General features: G+C 46.4%; 1 protein-coding gene across 1 annotated transcript in view; it reads left to right on the plus strand.

Moving 5' to 3' along the window:
• Positions 1-213: 213 nt before the first annotated feature.
• Positions 214-21272, plus strand: part of Shisa9 (shisa family member 9) — a 246312-nt gene continuing 225253 nt past the window's right edge. Inside the window, exons 1-2 of the mRNA XM_027940359.2 lie at positions 214-899; positions 12907-13034. Of these exons, the coding sequence (XP_027796160.2) occupies positions 214-899; positions 12907-13034 (814 nt within the window). The remainder of the gene's footprint in view (positions 900-12906; positions 13035-21272) is intronic.

The raw sequence follows: 21272 nt of genomic DNA on the forward strand, positions 1-21272 counted from the left end.
CGGACAGACCCACTCTCCCCTGCTCTCCGCCCCCGCCTCCCCCTGTGGCCGGTCGGACCTGCACCCCGCGCTTGCCCCCGCTCATCCTCCCCCCGCCCGGCCCGGCGCGCTCCTCCCCGGCCGGCCCCACGGCTCACAGCGCGCTGGAGGCGAACGCAGGCTGAGCCGAGCGCAGTGGCTGCCGACCACCGGGTGCCCCGCGCCGCTCCCTGCATGTGCGGCTCGCGGCGGCTCGCAGTCCCCGGCAGCAGCCTCGGCAGCTTCGGCCGCTCCTCGAGAGGCGGCTGCAGCGGCTCCAGCAGCGGCCGAGCGGTCGAGCCCGGGCTGGGAGACACGATGCGCCGAGTCCTCCGGCTGCTCCTCGGCTGTTTCCTCACCGAGCTGTGCGCCCGCGTGTGCCGGGCGCAGGAGCGAGCCGGGCACGGGCAGCTGGCGCAACTGGGAGGCATGCTGGTGCTCACGGGGGGCAACCGCTCCGGGGCTGCCTCCGGAGAGGCCGGCGAGGGCGCTGGGGTCTCGGACGCACCCCCGACTCGGGCGCCCACGCCGGACTTCTGTCGGGGTTACTTCGATGTCATGGGCCAGTGGGACCCGCCGTTCAACTGCAGCTCGGGCGACTTCATCTTCTGCTGCGGGACTTGTGGCTTCCGGTTCTGCTGCACGTTTAAGAAGCGGCGACTGAACCAAAGCACCTGCACCAACTACGACACGCCGCTGTGGCTCAACACTGGCAAGCCCCCGGCGCGCAAGGACGACCCCCTGCACGACCCCACCAAGGACAAGACCAACCTGATCGTCTACATCATCTGCGGGGTGGTGGCTGTCATGGTGCTCGTGGGCATCTTCACCAAGCTGGGGCTGGAGAAAGCGCACCGGCCCCAAAGGGAGCACATGTCCAGGTGGGCTGCCTCCCTTTCGCCCTCCCCTCCAGGCTTCACTTTCCATTCTGTCCCTTCCCCAGCTCCTCCAGGCAATGGCACCCCCCCACACCCAGCCTCTCTGCTAGGGGATGTCACCGGAAGCCAACTTTGGCTTAGAGCACGGAGAAGGGGCGCTGGGCTCAGCACAGGTGGGGGTGAGCGCGTGCATGGAGGGGGTCTCTCTATCACTCGCCCTTTCGCTGCCACCTCCTGCCAATGATGCAGGTGAACTTGAGGCGTTCGGCGTGGGAGCCCTTATCCCCGAAGTCTTGGGTTTTTGTGAAAGGGATCTGTGGCATCCCTCCGATTCCAGATGCTAACCTCTAGGTAAACAGAGGCAGATGAGCCCGAAAGGGAAGGGGGGCGTGTGTGAGCCCGCGTGCGTGTGTGTGTGTGAGAAGGAGGGAGGGAAGGAGTGAGTGCAGCCTGCAACTCGTACGACTAGCGAAAATGAGGCGAAGGAGGGGGAGAGTGAGCGGAGGGTGAGAACAAAAGCCTTGCTGAAGCGGCCGGCTTGCTTTCCCAGATCTTCTAGGTCTCTGAAATTGGGACCACATCTCCCCCTACCTCTTTATCCCTTTAGTCCCTTTCTCCCGCCGCCACCCCACCCCCCCACCCCCAGGCAGCGGCCATCACTGCGCGTCTGTGCCCCTTGCTCTGGCTGGCGCGGACACCAGGGGCCCGAGCCCCCTCCACGCGCGCCTTCACCAGCCAAGCACCCTGATTCGTCAACTTTCCCGTTTGCCTTATTCATTATGCAAGTCCCAGCACTGGCAAGTCGCAGCAGATGGGAGAAGGCATTTGGGGATTAATGGAGCTATTTGCCTTTTGCTTTTTTTTTTTTTTTTTTTTAAGTGTTTAAATTGATTCTCACAACTCAGTAACTTCGGAGGCGGAGGATGCAGTCCTGAGCACGCAGCCCCAGGCCAAGGATGAGGCAAGGGGTTAGTGTGAGGTCCGGGCTGGTAAACAGGAGCTAGGAGGGATAGGCGAACAGCTGGATGACTGGGGCATAAGCCTTAAAACTGTCCTTTTCCAAGTCGGGGCAATGAAGTCTCTGTGCCCACCCCTCAGCCCCCACCTCCTCCGGGGGCCCGTGTGTGCGCGTGTGTGCACGCGCTCCATGTGCATGCCTAAAAAATCTGAACAAAGAGACCCACCAAAAATAGGCGAAGGAACATCACCACCTCACTAGTAATTATTTTCTATTTATACGCAGAGTATCCGATGAATATTTTTCCCCCAGAGGGGAGGGATTTTTGGGGGGGAAGAGATGAGAAGTTCTGGTGGGTTCGGGTCTGCGGGAGGTGTGGGTGGTCTCTGAAGCAAGCTCCAGGGATTGGAGAACCCTGACCCACTAAGGGAGTAATGCGCTGGCCCCGCCCACCTCCTGCAACTCCAAGGTGCCCTGGGTCATTTTAATTCCCCACAGTCAAGCCAGTCCCTATCGATTCTCGTGGTCTGTGTTAAGGTGAGGGGGGCAGGCAGACGCAGGACTGCGGCAGCGGGTGTCCGCCTTGTAGGGAAGGATTACACAGACACAGGTAGGCTGCTTTGTGGATTCAGGCTAACTCCTTAAATCTCCACCAAGCCCTTTCCTGGCAACCGATTTCCTTCAAGAAGCCATCCTTGGGAGCTAGAGGGGCTGGAGGTGGGAAGGTGGGGAGAGAAGCTAACCTTTGTGGACCTGTGGGAGAAACTGGTGCTCACTTCAAGCCCCCTTTAGTGTCCTGATGGAAGAGCTCTCCACCAATACCTGGGGTCCAGCAGGGATCCAAATTTCTGTCATTGTCTCCTGGCAGCTCTGTGAGGGGACATGACTCCAGTTAAGCTGGTTGCAGGCACATTCTTCCGCAGGTACCCAGAAAGTTCCAGTTGGAGGCAGTGTCTATGGGTACTCAGTCCCGGGGTAGCAGCATCTCTACCAAGGCTCTCCCTCTATAAATCCTGGGACCTCTAGAGTGGAGTGGAAATGCATACTCCTGAAAAGAGAGAATTGTTGATTTTTACTGGCAGCTTCTAAGGTATGATTTTCAACCCTGCTGCTGTTTGAGATCACCTTGTAATGCTTACCAAAAAAAAAAAAAAAAAAAAAAAAAAAAAAATCCTGTTGCCAGGAGCTCCACTTTTGACTCTTTAAATCAGAATTTAGGGTGTCAGTACTTTTGAAAAGCTCCCCAGGTGATTCTAAGGCTCACACAATCACTGCTAAGGAAAAGGAATTAACATCTGCTGAGCCCGGTGCTGGGTGCCAGGCATTGTACCAGGGTGTGTGTGTGTGTGTGTGTGTGTGTGTGTGTGTGTGTAAAAGCTCTCTCAATTAGTTCTCACAGCTACCCTAGGAGACAGGTGCTCTTATAATTACCATTTACATATGAGCAAATCATGGCCCAGGTAAGGTAGGCTGCCCAAAGTCATAATTAGAAAATTGTGCAATCTCTAGTCTCTTGATTTCAACTTGTGTCTGGGACAGATGTTTTCAGATCCAACCACAGAATGTGGAGTGGCTTCCCATGTAGCAGACTCACGAGTTCCATCCCCAGAAAGCCTGAATCAATAGGTTTGGAGCAGGCCCCAGAAATCTGCTTTTAACTACCTCCCCTGAATGGCTCTGAGATCAGTGGTCCACATTGGGGGAAACACTACTTTTGGGATTGGAAATATTTTACAGAGTTGGGAGATGGATAAATTAATCCAGGACAGGAGAGGGGCCAATGTGATTCTCTTATTTGTATTCCATTGCTTGTTTTCTCCATGTATATAATCTTTCTGTGCTACTTGGGCTGCCCCAGGTACCCTCCAAGAGCCTGATGTGCTGCTTATTCAGTTAATCATTTGGAGTATGGCAGTTGGCTCATTAACTTTTGCCTGATGGTGCTAAGGAATCCTCCTGTGGGGGCCAGCACACCAAGTCTGGCAGCAGAGAGGCTGCTATGAAATGAGGCAGCTTCCAGGTAAAATTAACCTGCCAGCCACAGCCTTTTAATTTTTGTCTGGAGCTGCCAGGAACACTGAGATGAGGTGTGTTATCATCTTGCCTGAACGCACCTTCTCTTCAAGGACATGGAGCATGTGGCTGTGCCCTCATTGCAGACTTTGCCCCTGGGTGACCAGCAAACTTGTATTCTCCTGCTAAGTCTTCCAGCAGGTCAGGGTGCAGGCTTAGAGTCCCTGGCATATGGCTTGCTTCCTCCTGGATTGATTAGGGCTGAGACAAGGAGAAAGACAGCCATTCAGGAAGGGGGCAGGGAGTGAATGTGATCTTATAAGTAACGGTGCAAATGATCATTTAGCAGCAGTGGCTGAACTATTTACACGCAAAAATTATTTACTGGAAGAAGTGACTGCAAATGGTAGTCAACTGTGGAGATTCATTTTGTTTAGTCTGTAAGGTATTTCTACTTATTTTTATTTTAAAGTTTTCCATATTTTTTATTATGAAAAAAATTTAAATGAACATCTTGAAAGAATAATAAAATGAACTCCAAGATATCCTTCCTTTAGATTAGGGTTCTCAACCTCAGCACTATTGACATTGAGGGATTTGTTGTAGGGGAGTGTCCTAAGCATCCTTGACCTGTACCCCACTGGATGCCAGTAGCACATTCCCCATACCCTAGTTACAATTAAAAAAAAATTTCTCCAGATATCACCATGTGTCATGTAGGAGCAAAATTGCCCCCAGTGGAGAGCCACTGATCTCAATTGAACAATTATTAGTATTTTTTTATGTTTGCTTTATTGCTGTTCATATATCACCTGCCTCTCCTTCCTTTCTCTGTCTCTCTCCTCATTTCCTCCCATCTTTCCCTCCCTCTCTCTTTCCTTGTATTTCTTTATTTTTTTTTTTGTCTGAAACATTTGAAAATACATTGCAGACATGACACCTAGTCCCTCAGTACTTTTGGATCTCTTAATGAGAATATTCTCCCATATGTCACAATCCCATTATCATACCCAAGGAAGAGAACCAGAATTCAGCACTATCATCAAATACCCAATCACTCAATCCAGTGATACCAAAAATGTCTTAAGGAGCTTGGTTTTTCAAGTCAGGGTGCATTGTATTTGCCTGTGAAATCTCTTTAGTCTTCAATATGCATGGTGTTTGAAAGCCAACTTCCGATCAGTGGCCAGTGTTTCAAAACTGGGAGATTTCACACAGAAACCCAAATTCCCAATTTGAGAATTCAGTAGGTCAGGCATTTTTACACAGCAACTATTGGTTGCAGCTGGGTGATGACTGCCCCCTTTAAGAGTCTCTTGTGTTCATCTGAGTCCCCCCCCCCCCCCGCCACCAGTTATGTCACCTGCAGACCTGGGACAGTCATTCAGACTGGTCTGAGCAGCCTGGGCTCCAGCCCAACTGCCTGAGGTTCAATCCCAGTTCATCACTCAATAGTCAGGTGACCTTGGGAAGGTTGCTTCACTTCTGAGACTCAAGTTCCCCTCTGTGGGTTGAGAACTCACTGAAGACTAGGTTTGGAAAGTGACCCCCACAGACTACCACACATGGCCCCTGCTCAGAAATCATTCACTACCCTTTCTCGTCATTTTATTATTGGGATTTTGTCCCTCTTGTCTACTGAACAGAGTGACATCGGAATCTGGATCTTGGTGTCCAGCCCTTGCTCTGTGACACTGGCCAAGTCTAACCTTTCTGGACTTGCATGCTTTGGAATTTGTTTTTTATCCGTTCATTATAGATATGCATAATATTGGGGTTTGTTTTGACACAATTATGATGGAACTGGAGAACATCATGCTACGTGAAATAAACCACACTCAGAAACTCAAGGATTGAATGTTTTCTCTCCTATGTGGAAGCTAGGGAAAAATAAATAAAAATTTTAAAAAGGAGACAGAAGGAAAGAAAAAGAAAAAGGAGGGTGGATCCCATGAAAATGAATCAGTGGAGTAGATAAAGGGGACTGAAGGGAAGAGAGAGGGTCGAGGACAGGGAAGAATGTGGAGTGAATCTGAGCAAACTTTGCTTTGTACCCATATGAATATCCCACAGCGAATCTCACCTTTTTGGACCTGCATTTTGATCTGAGCAGGAGGGGCCGGCAGGTTCAGAACAGGAAGGAAGGTTTATGTGTGACTAGATTAAATACATTGCAAAGTGTTGTCTACGTGATGTCGAAGAACCCTCGCCAGATCTGCAATTTTGCCATAAGCTTGTGTGTAAATTCCCATTTAATTTCACACCCCTCCCCCATGAGGTAGGCTTGGTGACAGTGTGCCATTTACAGAAGCAGAGATTGCTTTCCAAGAGGATGAGCAAGCTCCTGGTGAGTGGAGGAGTCGGACTTCAAATCCAGGCAGCCGGAGGCAGGGCACAGGTCTGTGACGACTAGTCTGTGCTACCTTTAAATGCAAACCTGCAGGCCCTCCAGGCTTTGCAGATCAGAGTGCTTGCATGGCATGCAGACAGCAGTGTATGCAGGCAGGGTTGGTGCCAGGAGCCCCTGTAAGATCAGGTCTAGGAATGTTTTCTGCATCTGCCCCTGGCAGGGTCAGACCTCTCGGTGGAGGCCTTAGTGAGAAATGACCTTGAGGGCAGAAACCTGTGTTTGAAGCTCTCCCCACTTGAAGCCAGTAGGGAACACATGTCATCATTTTGCCCACCTTCAAACAGAATCCAAAATCCAAATGGCAAATTTCAAAGCACCGTGTCTTGTGTGTTTTTCAAACATACTTCAGAAGAGCCAGAATCCCTTGCAAAGAAATGGCATCCAATGACAAATTGCCTCTCTTTCCCTTGCCTTTTCTCTTCTCTCCCACCTCTCCCACCTCCCCATTTTTCAAATATCCCATGGCTTTGGCTTTGATCAGCTCCCCAAGCTACAGAAGCCCATGTGTGCAGGCATACACTGTTGGCCATGGAAAAACCCTCAATTATTTTTCCTACACGATATGTAGGCTTCTCCTTGGGGACTGAGTCCCTACATTTTAAATATCAACTTTATTGAGGTATAATTTACACAGTAAAATGCACACATCTTGAGTATACAGTTTGAAGGAGCTTTGACCAATATCTGCACCTGGATACCCACTAAGCTGGGAAGCAAGCTCTTGTTTTCTCACAAAATAAGTGATGCTTCTTGCCCAAAAGGCAGTGCTGACTTACACACATGGATAGGATGTGTGTAAGAATCCTATCCATGTGTGTAAGTCAGAATACCGTTGGAGCATTGGGACCCCTGGAAGGCTTTAAGGCAATATGCTGGGACTTGGCGCTCTGTTTGGAAATATCAGGGTCTTATATTTGCACACTGTCGTTGGAAGTAAAAGTGACCCGACATTTTTCTTTTGGTGCCTCAGACAGGCCAAGCTCATTCTCACTCTGGAGGCCTTGCATTGATTTCAGTTCTCTTCTATCAGACTTAAATGACTGCCTGTCCTTCTCCAGGAAGCTGCCCCTGACCACCCAGGCTTAGTATCTTTCCCTCCCCCTCCCCCACAATCTGGTCCTTCATTCAGTCCTGCTCACTTTATTTTGCATTAGGGTCTAAAATTAAATTACTAATTTATTGGTTGACCAGTTTATTATATTTCCTTCCATTGTCCCCCTCAAGATTAGGAATGCAGGGACCATCATTGTCTCCTCCACTCCTCAATTGTAAGCGGAGGGCCTTACAATTGAGAGAGTTCTGGATTCCAAAATCCTGGTTTGCATGGCATAAAACAGTACCTCCTCATTCATTCATTCACACATGCAATCCGTGTTTGCTGAACACCTACCTTATGCCCAGCACTGTGCTGGATGCTATGAGAAAAGTGGGTGCTGCAGGTGCCATCCCCATCCTTGTAGAGCCAATGATTCACTATCGAGAGACAGATCCCATACAAGGAAATGTACAAGTAAGTCAATACCGAGTTGGACCTTATAAAATTGCCAATATTCAATCATTTTCAACTTTAAAAATGGTAACATGTCAGCATAATTGTTCTCAACTGGGTCAAGGGATATCAAAGGATCAAAGTGTGGCTTCTCCAATCCCGTCTAAGGCAGGATTCTCCAGTGAAACAGAACCAATATATCAAGAGATTTATTACAAGGAGTCAGCAAGTCCAAAATCTGCAGTGTAATGTCTCAGTTCAAGTGTGAAGGCCGCAGGCAGGCTGCTGTAGAACCAGAAAGAGCAGTGTCCCCCTGTCAGGCAGGAGAGCCTCTCCTGTTTAGGGAAGAGCCAGCCTTATGCTCCATGCAGCCCCTCAAGTGATTTGCTAAGGGCTACCCACATTAGGGTGGGCAGTCTTCTTCACTCAGTTAACCAATTGAATGTTAATCTCCTCCAAGAACACTCTCCCAGAAACACCCAGAATACTATTTGATTAAACATCTGGGCACAGCATGGTCAGTGGAACTGACACATCACATGAACTATTATGGAAGTCTTAGGCTCTTGTGCCAGCAACTTCTTCACACCTGGGAGCTAGAGTGGAATGTCAGGCCCACCTCAGATTATTGAACCAGAATCTGCATTTTAATAAGATCCCCAGATAATCCAAATGTTCATTAAAGTCTAAGAAGCACCTAAACTCTGTGCCACAAGCAAACGCCAAATCCTTAGGCATTGGTTTGATTTCTGACCCACCATTGGTTCTTTCCACTGCCTAATTTGTGAAAACATTTTAACACATTTTTATTAACAAAAATGTTTTTAGTATGCACTCCGACCATACACACATGTGCTTTACTAATAAATATACTCATACACCTGTGGGCAATTATGAAGTATGTAATAAAGCATACCTAAGAAGAAATTTTTAAACTGAGCTAAACGTGAAATAAACATGACTTCAAAATCTGTTGCTAGTGGCAATGACTTCCCACTATCCTTAGCTAAAATCTCAAAGTGAAATGCATGTGGAGGGCGACATTCCTCAGTAGTAAACAAATCCACCCTTTGGATATTCCCCATTTTGGTTCTTTTTGGCTGACTTTGTTAGGGTCTGCACAGATCACGGCTGTTTTAACCTTGTGGGAAACTGCTGAAGAGGAGGGTCAACTGAATGTGTGTCAGCATTGCCTACAGTGTCTTCAGCCTGTGTTTTTGTTAAGGGGGCTATTTTTAAAGGTATGTGTCTGCTTTGAATGGTTGGCAGAGTCAAAAGTAGAGAATTTAATCTGTGTGTCCCTTTGGGGTTCCTAGACCTGTGAGGGTGCCGCTGGCCCTCACCCTCCATTCCCGCCATCTGATGTGAGAGTTCGCAATGCAGGCATGGCATTGGTACATGCAGCTGGATGATCTCTCATCTGTAATGACTCAAGGCCATACATAACTGTTCTGACCTTTCCTTTGCCCTCGCCGCTTCATTTTATGCAGAGCGGGAATGAGTGAACCCTGCTCTAGACACTCCTTGACCAGGAAGTGGAGGTCTCTAGGGATTCTTGTCTCCACTGCCTGTTCTGGGAATGGCGGCCCTGGGGAGAAGTGTCCTTGGGCTTTGAAGCTGCAATTTGACAGTTTTCAACACTTAAAAGAGGTTCAGGGGATCTGCAGATGGCAGTTCTGACCAAGTTCCTGGTAGCCATCCTGATTTCTCGCTTCCCTATCCTCTTGAAAGTTGACTGCTTTGGATGTTTGGGGAGACCCATTGGGGAATCTGATGAAAGGTATGGCTCTTGCTCAAGAACAATGCACAAACGAATTTTCCATTCGATTACAGAGGACTTCAGCGATCCCTTGAAGCTCAGGATGAAGAACCCGTTTAGAAGTAAGAAAGGCAAGTTAGGATGGGGAGGCCTCTGTCCTGTGTCTCAAAACCTCCCTCCCCTGCAACCCCTTTGAGTTTCAGACCTTGCTTATTGCACAGAGGTAGGAAGGAGCCTGGACTTTGATTTCAAAGACATTCAGGATTGCATTTCCACTCATCCCCTCCATTGATTGTCATCTGGGTTAAGTTGGGCAGTTTTCCCCTCTGTAAAATGGATTGTGATAATCCACACCTTGTAATACTCCCCTCTTATATTGCCCTATTTCAGTTTTATTGGCCTTCTTGAGTATGCTTCAAAATCTACCTCTTTCCTGCCTCAGGGGCCTTGCACTTTCTGTTTGCTCTGTCTGAAATGCTCTTTCCACCATCTCCACTTTGTTAGTCAGCTTTCTGTTCCTGTAACAAACACCCAAGATAATCAACTTATAAAGAGAAAAGGTTTATTTTAGCTCATGGTTTTGGAAGTTCCTCTCCATGATTGATTGATCATTTTTTGCATTTGAGACTGTGGTGAGGCAGCACATCTGGGCAGAAGCATGCGGTACAGCAAAGCTGCTTACTTCATGGCCAGAGAAGCAAAAAGAGAGAAAGAGGAAGGTACCAAGTCTCATGGTCCCCTTTGAAGGCCACATCCCCAGTGACCTGAAGACCTCCCACTGGGCCTCACCTCTTAAAGTTTCTACCTCCTCCCAAGAGCTTCAAGCTGGGGACCAAGCCTTGAACACAGGGACACTCCAGATCCAAACTGGAGCACCACATGACCAGTTCCTTCTCTCTCCAAGGCCACATCTTCACCAAGTTTTTTTCCTGATCACACCACCTCTCTCTCTTTCTCTTTAGAATTTTTTAAAAGGCATGAAGTTCAGTGATCGGTATCATATTCATGACATTGTACAACCACCATCACTATTGGCTTCCAATCCACTAATTCTAGTAATGTTTCATCCCTCCCCTCCCTCCTCAAAAAAATATCCCCATTGTCACTCCGCAGCCACTCCCCATTCCCTCTCACCACCTTTAGCCACTGGCAACTACAACTCCGCCTTCTCTCTTTGTGGAATTGCCTCTTCTGGACATTGCTATCAATGGAATCATATGACCTGTGGAATTTTGTGTCTGGCTTCTTTCACTGGGCGTAATGTGTTCCAGTGTCATTCATGTCGTGGCTGGTGTCAGGGCTTCCTTCATTTTGATGGCTAAATACTATTTCATTTCATATTGCGGTCACCAGCTGATGGACATTTGGATCATTTCCACGTTTTGGCTATTGTGAGCAATGCTGCTATGTACCAGTCTCTCCCCACCCTGTGCTCTTCATTTCTTTTCCACCCTTGTTTATTTATTTAACGTGTTTATTTTTATTCTCTTCCATAGAATGTAAGCTCCAGCAAGGCAGAGACTGCGGTCACCTGTGTGCTGCTGTATCCCCAGGGCTTGTATTGTGCATGGCTCAGAGCAGACAATAAACATTTGTTGAATGAACAAATGAATGAGAGCTGTGGTTATTCTCCCATCTCTCGGTGGACTCAGCCCTTTCCTCTAGCTGCCATAGGACTCTTGTGGTGCTGACCTAGGTCTCTCTCATGCTTGAGACTTCTCCCTAGCTAGTGTGGTTTTTGCCCCCATGATATCCCTGCACCACAATCAAACGTTCCCTCAAGCCTGAGGCCTCTCTGCAGTCTCAAGCTGGAGAACTGGAGTGTGCATGAGCAACCTGGGGGTTCCGTGCAGACACCCTGCATCAGCCCGACCCTAGATTCTGACCCTGTAAGGTTGGATGGATCCCAAAAGTTCTATCAAGTTCCAAGGTGATATTGATGCTCCTGGTTGGCAAACCACTATTTGAGAATCACCGCTGTAGTGGGGTCGGTTTCGGGAGATAAGTGGGTCTTCCAAGTGCATTGGTGGTCTGTGGGGGCCTCTCCTCAACAGTTCATCTTCCCCCTCCATCTCCCTTTCTGTGGACTGAGAGGGTGCTGGTTAGTTAGGAACATCTGGGTATACCCTAAACTATGGCACTTGTGGGTATGTGCCCTGGAAAAACCATTGCCGCTTCAAGAGGAGACTTGTGTGAAGGTGTCTGTCAAGGAGTTGTTCACTGGGACTGGAGTGTTGGTGACCACCTAGATGGCCGTAGTCATGGAAATGCTAGACAGAACCGGCAGCCTACTGGTTTGTAATGGAACAACTGGATATTTATAGCTGGCATCCATTCTGATTGGTGGGTTCCTCCGCCACAGTAGTTACGGCATATGGAGACAATTGTCCCTGCAGGTAAGTGAGCCTGGGGGGTTGCAGATGATGGAGCACCGTGCAGAGCCTGCAAGGGATGAAAGAAACTCACACGAGCGATGCGGCTAGCTCTCATCTTGCGCGGACAGAGGGAGAACCAGAATGAGGTTTGTGGGAAAGATAAGCACACAAATAATAATGCCTACTTTATTCCATGTCTGTTGAGGATATTTGCATGTCACAATAAACACGTAATGGAAGGTAGATAAAGAGGAAAAATGTATTGGTCAGTCTGACTTCAGGGTGTGATATCTGTTTGATGGTCGTCTCTGCTCTGTCCTATGTGCAATCCCAGAGCTTCTCTCCTGAGCGTACATCTGACCGTGAAGGTCCTTGATGTGGGTTGAATTGTGTTCTCATCCTCTCTAAAGAAAAAGAAAAAGAAAAGAAAAGAAAGAAAGGAAGGAAGGAAGGAAGGAAGGAAGGGAGAAAAGAGTGGTTCTCATTCCTACACCACAGCTTACTGGCTGTGTGACCTTGAGCAGGTTGTTTCACCTCTCTGAGCATTTGCGGTTCCTTTACAAAGGAATAATGATCCTCACGAGGACTGTTTTGGGCTGTTTTGTTTAGTTAGGCCTGCAATGTGCTTAGCATAGTGACTGCCTTGTAGCAAGTGCTCCATAGATGCTAGCTGTGGTCACTAATATTGGGCCACTGCTACACTGAAGTGCTGGCATCTGTGTTAGGTATAGACAGATCTGAGTCATGGGGTGGAGACACACAACATGTGTCCATCAGTCAGTCCTCTCCACAGCTCCGTGGGTAGACGACACTGTTATTCCATGGCTGTTGGAGTGAGTCTGGGAGTGTCTCTAAATGACCTCTGACTGCAGAGATTTAGCTGTGGCTGTTTTCCTCTGCCCCACCCCTAAGTGGAGCCATGTCTGTTTTGTTCACGAGGACAGCGCTGGGCAGGAGGTGGTCATTGTATTTTGAATGAACAGATTTCCATTCTCTCTTCTTCCAGGGCCCTTGCGGATGTCATGAGGCCACAGGGCCACTGCAATCCTGACCACATGGAGAGAGACCTTAACATTGTGGTGCACGTCCAACACTACGAGAACACAGACACCAGGGCCCCCATCAATAATCTCCGTAAGTACGGCTGCACGGGCCATTTCCAACCCCGGCTGCGATCAGGTTGCCAGAGTCTGTGGTGTGCATTTGGGTTTGTCAGGAGCTTCCCCTTGTAGCAAATCAGAAGCTTTCTTTTCTCTCTTCTGGATGAGCCTGAGTGATCTAGGTTGCTTTCTCTGTCAAATATGGTCCACTTGGTTGGTTTCTTACGGTCGATCTTGCGTCGACTAGTGGACAACTTGGTTGGTTCATCTTGGTGGATCTCTTAATAGATGTCCTCTGGGTTAGTTAGTCATGGCTGGGCCTTGGTTAACTGGAGGGTTATTGGTGGGCTCATCTTGGGTCATTAACCTGTTTGCCAATGGTTATTTTGCTGCTCTGTCTTGCCTGGGTCATCTGCTGGCTGGGAGTTCATTCAACACTTGTCCACCTCCTGAGGTAAACCAGTTGTTACTTTTAGATTTCATGCTGTTTTTAATTAACAAATACTAGTTCAGAAGAATTGTATCTTTTCTAAAAATGAAGCTAGAGCTTTATAAAAATAATCCACAAAACACTCCTTGGGGGGGTGGGTCCTGGGCAGGTGTTGGGTTGTGGTCATGTTGGTGTGGGACACACATGTGATTCAGCAGTAGCAAATTTCCACTGTTCTGCCAGGAAAGAAAAAAAAAAGTTCCATTTGCTATTGCGTTTCCAGAGGTATTCTTCAGCAAATAAATCATACATGGGGATCTTGGAATGCTCCTGAAGATTTTCTGTCCTTTCAAAGGTCTGTATGTCCAGCATACACTGTGGAACCGAAACGCAGAAAACGGGAATGGAGAAAACTAAGATGGGTTAGTTCTTGACAATAGCACACCGCCGTGGTTATTCCCAGCAATTGTGTTTTCAAGTAACCCTCACGTGAATGAAATGTGGAGGGCTTGGTCTGAAATAACAAAAGCCAGGCAGTTCCAAGGATGTCCTCAGCTGTGGCTTGAGGCTCCTGGGGCAGAACGGTTTTGGAGCTACATGCTTTTGCAGCCTGTGTCCTTGGCTGGAAGGCTGCTAGGAGGTACATGAGTGTTTTAGGTGCTGAATCATGGTGCTGGGCTGTTTGGTTGCACATTTTTATGCTCAATGGGTAGAGGAAGAAGTCTGTGGGATTTGACATTGGTGATGCATGTTCTGCATGGTGACTTTTTTTTTTGTGGTTTTGGAAATGGTTACAGTGTTTTAGCAAAGTCAGTATTTACATGGGTTGAAAAATGGACTACCAAATGGAATGTTTTAGATTTCATTATATTAAAGAACTTGACATTATTTATTTATGAACTGGATTATGAAATACTATTAGGAGTAGCCAACTTTTTAGAGAAAAATACATCAGCCATTGGAAATATTATGACCAAATCCCACAGCCCCAAAAGATAGGCTAAATGGCCCCCACTCTGACATGGCAACTGCTGCGTCTGATTGAACACATTGTCTTCCAGATGACAGTGAGAAGTTCCTTGAACCTAGGTGTGTGTGGGTCCCAAAAACGAGTGCACGTGATCATGGAGCAGAGAAACTGACATGGAGCTGAGTCCCTTCCTATAGAAAGTGACTGTAAACAGGTTTTTCATTTGAAGTTTCCGTCTCTGAGATGGTTTGGAATTTTGTACAGAAATGGAATGACAAACTCATTGAAGTCACCTGAGCCTCATCATTCTATCAGGCAAAAGGGAAGAAAACAGCAAGAATGTTACTTAAATAAGGGACTTTTGTTTTAAGTTGTACTGAAAATACATTACTGCTCAGAGATGGATGTCTAGGTACTGAGTAATTCAGACATCTCTTATGACCAGCTACTTTGGTTTATTTATGATTCTTGCTTTTGATCTATATTTGTGCCTCAAGAATATGGCGATCTTATCCAGAGGAGAAAGTCCCTTGTAATAGTCCACTGGGTAGAACTACACTAGAGCATTCCTGATAAACTCCAGGGAAGAATTCCAGGAGTAATGTCACACATGTTGTGTTTTTATAAGAAATGCCACAGAGGTTAATTTCATTGAATCTTGACAGATTGAACCAATCTTTTTTTCCTAACATTCTTGGGAATATCTGTATAAGAAAAATAAAAAGCATGTAGCCTTTCCCAGATTTCATTAGTAAGTTTAATTTATATGACACATCAATTGTGTAGTTAACAGTACTAACAGATTACTTTGTAATGGCTTATCTTTTTATTGACTTACAGGAGCTATGTATGTATCATAGGCACCGAAAAAAAAAAACAAAACACGGTATGTTTAGAAGAAGGAATGATGGGTGGGGGAGAAGTTCCTTGAGAAGATAGGACTAGATAATTTATATTAATTAGTTGTTAGGGGTTTAAAAAGTTAGCCAATCACCAGAGACCATTTTGATGGATAGAGAAGAAACAGGGAAGGAATCCAATCTGATAGTTTGAAAATCCGACCAGTCACTCATACCTGAGTTAGGATGAACTACTAAATAGAAAATCCCTTTCTGGTCATTATAGGAACTTCAAGATTTACCAAAACATGGAAAGAAAGAAGCGTCTGCTCACCGTATACTGAGCAGAGTACATGATACCATTTTTAGGTTGTTCTTGACTAAACATCCAAGCTGATGAATCTGACTGAGCTTAAATGTCATTTTCATCTCTATTGAATGGCCCGCTCAGCACTGCTTTAAGAGAATAATCATCTCATTCTCTTTCTCTCTCCTCGTCTTCTTAATATGAATGCTTAGTCCATTTCTGATTTCTCCTTTAGTTTTGCACCAAATGCTAAGAGATCTAACATCCGGTGTACACCTGGGTGTGGGGAGGGGTGACAGGTGGAGAAGGATGTGGTGAAGCAGGCCAGGAGGAGAGAGCTTTGACAGGGGGACATTTTTGCCAACTTTTCTTAATAAATTTCCTGGGGTTGATTTTTCTTGTGATGTGCAGGATTTGGTTTCTTATCTCAAGATGGATGTTTCTCCAGCTGATGCTGTTCATGTTCTTTCCAGGCATTCAGTGATATTGCCTAAAAATATTTAGTCTGATAATCAAAGGGCCTTGACCTCTTTGATTAACAGGATGTAGGTTCTGTCGAGAGACTGATTTTCTGCAAAGACTCCTCAGCGTCTGTGTAATTATAGTTTGCTTTTGAAGGCACACTTTGTCCTCAAGTTCTAGAAACATGCTCTGCTTCCCCCACCCCCACCTCCCTGCCTGCCAGTGACACCTCCTCACCCCTCTGGGACTGGAGGATGAATGTCACACGCCATTCAGCCTTCTCAATGACAGGTGTGAGGCAGGGGCCTTGGGTGAAACCTGAATTGACACTTCCCCAGCTCTGTCGTTTTGAAACAAAGCTTTTGTTTTGGAATACTCTGATTATTTACAGAAAGGCTGCTCAGATTCTGCCTCCTGTGCTGCACACCCCTCGGCCCACTTTCCCCTGACATCAGCATCGTATGTCACGGCACATTTATCAAAGCTGAGGAGCAACACCCGGGCATTCCTTTTAGCTAAAATGTGGGTGTCATTTGGATTTTTACCAGTTTCTGTTTAGAAGTCCTTTTTCTGTTCCAGGATCCAATGTGCAATTCCACGTTGTCTTTAGCCCAGCTCCCTTTCATCATAGAACGTTGGTTGCACAATATTGTATAATACTGTGATAAAGAGGGAAAGCAACAGGAAGAGGGCTATTGCCACAGCACCGAGGTGTCTCCAGTGTCCACAGGAACCTTCACATAAAGGTATTCACCCGGTCAGTCGGCATGGAGCCAGTTGCTGCCTGGATGGTGCTCTGGCTTATTCATGGGACAAGATACTCTCGTATCCCTCCCCCCACACAGGCAAACCTGCTTGGGTATTTGGTCGCAGCTGCACAACTTGTTTTACAGCATAATCTGAGCAAGTGCGATCTCACCTCAAACTGAGGACAAACAGTGATTTGATGTTTTAGGACAGGGAACCCATTAGAAAGATCAGCTCCTGTATTCCAGACCCACCACCTCGTACTCCCCAGGATGAGTCCCAAGTAGGTTGACAAGGAACCAAAAGCAGACTCTTGGCTTTGTTTCTAAGAGGTGGTGTAGCTCAGATCTAGGTCCCTTCCTTTGTCCACACTCACAGGGTGCCTGGGACGTTTCACACTCGACTTTTGGACATCCCAGCAGGGATAGTCCTAAATATTTTAAAAATTTGGGCAGGTAAAAAGGTAAATATAGACATTGGGGTGTATAAGAGTTAGAAAAGATGTAAGAAAGTAACATTAGGAGTAATTTCTCTAGATAGCAAATCCTGATGCATCGAATCCTCAACACCTATCATTTCCACCATCATAAAGACAAAAATACTGAGGCCCAGAGAGGTTTAGTGGCCTGTGTGATGTTTACAGCTGCAAATTGGAGGGGCTCAGGCCCAAGGTCTATGATGTTAACCACTGCACTATGCTCTCTCTCCTATGTGCGGGTGTTTGCAGAGTGTTCCAGTCTTTCCTAGGGAGTGGGCATTGTTAAAGGAGATGCTAAGTGAACTGAAGGAGCCCCCGACTCTCTAGTAAGAGAGCTGTTTCCACAATGTGCGTCCAACTTACCATCTTGTGATGAGCCCCTCTGTTAGGAGGATGGACATTTATTGAGCACCTGCTGTGTGCCAGGCATGCATTAAGGATTTGCTCCTTTATTACTCAAAGCTGAGCTCATCTCCACCTCTGGATCTTTGCACATGCTGTGCTCTGTGCTCACAGCACACTGCCACAGGCCTGTGTGTCTGGCCTCTTCCCTTGCACATCTCATCCCAATGGCTAGTTCCTGACAGGTCTTTCTTGCTCATCTCTGAGCCCCAAGTCACTCGCCGTTCCCCGTTTCCCCATGATTTTCTTCATAACACTTGTTCTCTCTGAAATTGCCTTACTTGCTATTTTATCCCTGCCTCTTGCACCACAAGGCAAACTCCACAGGGGAAAAGTCTTTGCATTGTCACCACTGTGACCCTCCACACCAGGAACAGAGCTGGCACATGGCAGCAGCTCCATAAATGTTTGTCCAACGAATGTAACAGCCCATGGATGAGGTATTATTATTCTCATTTTAAGAATGAGAAAGCTGAGCTGCATGGAAATTAAAGAAATTCTCTAACATGATGGCAGAGGCTTGCTTTAAAAATACTCTGGAAAAATAAAGATTTGTGAGAGATGATAGATGAAACAAAATTGGAAAAATTCGGAGAGTTATTGCAGCTGGGTGACCAAATGCATGAAAGTTCATTTGTCTTTACTCCTGACATGTGAGTATATTTGAACACACACACACACACATTCTTATAAAATACAAAGTTAAAAATTAGAGAAGTTGCCATGATATCATAGTTAATAAATGGAGGAACCAGAATTCAAGCCCAGGACTGTCTGACTCCAGAGCTTGGACTTCACTGGTTATACATGGGTTATCTCATGATGACTCTTCAGGTGTCAGAAAGGGCATCCGGACCACCCCAGGGACCTCACTAGGAAGAGTGGATACAGTATCTCTGTCTCTTGTGCCCTTGATCCCTGTGTCTTTCGAGAGGTGGTGGTGGGGGGTGGGAATGAATGGAAGGGTATGAACATGCTTGGTTTCTGTCCAGCCAATGGCCTGGCTTCCCCCAGCTCAACCAATTGCATGGGGTAGAAGGCATTTTGGGGTTCTTTCTTAGGACTCTATTGGGACATGTTCTCCAAGAAAGGTATGCCTGGGGAGGAGAGGGCGGGGTGGAAGAGTGCTGTTTGCATCTTCTATGGATGGGATGGAGACACATTAGTTTAATTTGCTCTGTGTCTGTGGTGCCTAGAAAAGCCCAGTGCTCATAGATATTTGCTGAATGAAGAGTGCACGTGTGTATGAGTGAATCTCTATCACACGCTTGTAAGAATCCCAGTGGAACCCATCAGCAGGACCCTTTGGATTTTGAGTTTCTAGGGAACTTGGTTAATTCCAATTCATGAGAGGGTTTAACTATCAACTTGTTCCTGGGCAGCTGGGCAAACTATTTGTTCTGTCTGAAGACCTATAATTATAATGGTTTTAGCACATGGTTTAGTAAACTATGTTGTTAATAAACTTGAGGGCTGGTCTATGTCAGATCAGCTAAAAAACATTTGTAGGTTCTGTGCAGTAGCCTGAAATGAGTTTAAGTGGTTTAAATCAAGAAATCTATTTTTCTCTTGAGGTCATCAATGTTGTGGATGAACCCTGGCAGGTGGAAGGTGCTCCTCAAATATGTCTCACCTGAGTTTGAGGCATTGTCACACGACAGTAGAGGAGATGGGCTTGGGAAGCAGACAACTGCGGTTGGGTTCTCTCTCCATCACTTAATAACTGTGCAGTCTTGGAAGTTAATTTAATTCTCTGAACCCCAGGTTCCCATTCTATAAAAGGAGTCATACCTGCCTTACAAGCTTGTTGTGAGGATTAAGTGGACTGGCACATGCGAGGAACTTGGCATAGCACCTGCAGTACTGATGCCGGTGGCTTCTACTGTCATCAGTGGAATATGGGAACTTTGGCGCTCCAGCTGCTGTTCACAAGAGGGCAACGGTGGAGATCAGGCTGAACTCACTGCGGCCGTTCTCACGATGCAAATGTTTTCACTCTGTGCCAGTTAATATCACGATGTGTGTGCGCATGAGTGTGCTTGTTACTACTGTTTTTTGATGCAAATGAGAACTGAGGAAACTGTCAATTCCTTCCTAAGGAAATAGCTGGGATGGAGCAGCTGTCCCGCTCTCAGACATGTGTTGCTGTCTTATGTGTTTCTTCTCTCCCCTTTTAAAACACATGGGCTTTTGTTCTGTTAGGAATATTGATCTTAATATTTTATTTATACTGGCAGACTGGGCCAGTAGGAATCTGTATGAACCCAAATATGTCATATTTCACTTGGAAAATGTGACTGTGTGTGTGTGTCTGTGTGTGCAAGCAACAGAGAAACAGAGCCCCTCAAGGAAAAAAAAAATTACTATCTGTAAGTCATCTCTTGGGCTTTTTTTCAAAAATTGCTGCTAATTCCGGCCACATGGCACCGCCTAATTAGATTTGCATTGCTTTCCCAACCAGCTGTAGGACTATTTGTAAAGAAAGCTTAAGTGCTCAACACAGTGTCTGGTTTAGTTTAAAAGATGCCAAGTTCTGTTCTTCCCATACCAGGGAAAGCCTACCCTGGGACATATTTCCTTTGGGAAAACATTTCTTTCCTTTTATCTGAAATGAGTGACGTGACACCCAGTGATTGATAGTGTGAATAAAGAGAAGCCAAAGTAAAACAATAGCATTTGTTCTGCAGCTATCACATGCACGCATTTTACTCCCCACAACAACTGAAATGATTGAAATGTGCATTGCACCCACCTGGTATAGAGTATAGAACAGGCTCAGAGAGTTTAAGTAACCTACTGAGGTCACAGAGGTGTTGATAAGGTATTTAGACTCTCCTCCACCTGGTGTGACATCCTGAACTCTGTGTCTGTGTCTTGTGCCTTTCCCAGGGACCCACACTGGATGACAGATGAAAGTTATGGTTCTCTCTCTCTCTCTCTCTCTCTCTCTCTCTCTCTCTCTCTCTCTCTTCCTCTCTTTCTCTTTTCCTTGTTGTTGATTCCCACTAAGAATGGCTGTATTTTATTACAATCATCTTTTTACATGAACCAACTGAAATAAAGTCACCTCCCTGTTCTGGAGGACTCAGATTGTAGCCATGTATTTGCTTTCCTGTAATTAATATTTTTTAAATTCAATCAGCATTCAACTGACATTGACAAAGATCCTGCTTTGTGTCAGTTGACATGCTAGGAATTGAAGGTACTAGGATGGACGAGTCATATAGGATGCATCCTCCTCTTGGAGCTTACCATGCAGTGGGAGAGATGGCAAAATAACCAGTGACTGTCAAGGAGCATAATATGAATCAGTCCAGGGTGGCCTGGGAGCAAGCAGAGGCCTCCAAAGAGTCTCAGAGGTGCAGGGGAGGGAAGCAAGATCAGGGGAGCTTTTCCTGAGAAGCTGATGTTATTTTGTTCAGAAAGAAAGAAAAACACTCCCAACATCTTTCCAAGAAACAGAGGGAGGGAAAGCAGGACATTTTCATTTTGCCCATCTTTGATAGAACTATTGTTCTTAGAATAGAGTTTTTTTTTTTTTTTCCTTGCAGAGCTGATGTTTGAAGGGACAAGAGAATTTTGTTTGGTTACGGTCATGCTGATTTTGTAAGAAAATCAGAATATCAAGTTTGGCTTG

This window comes from Marmota flaviventris, chromosome 19, assembly GCF_047511675.1.
Source record: "Marmota flaviventris isolate mMarFla1 chromosome 19, mMarFla1.hap1, whole genome shotgun sequence".
NCBI classification, from domain to species: Eukaryota; Metazoa; Chordata; class Mammalia; order Rodentia; family Sciuridae; genus Marmota; species Marmota flaviventris.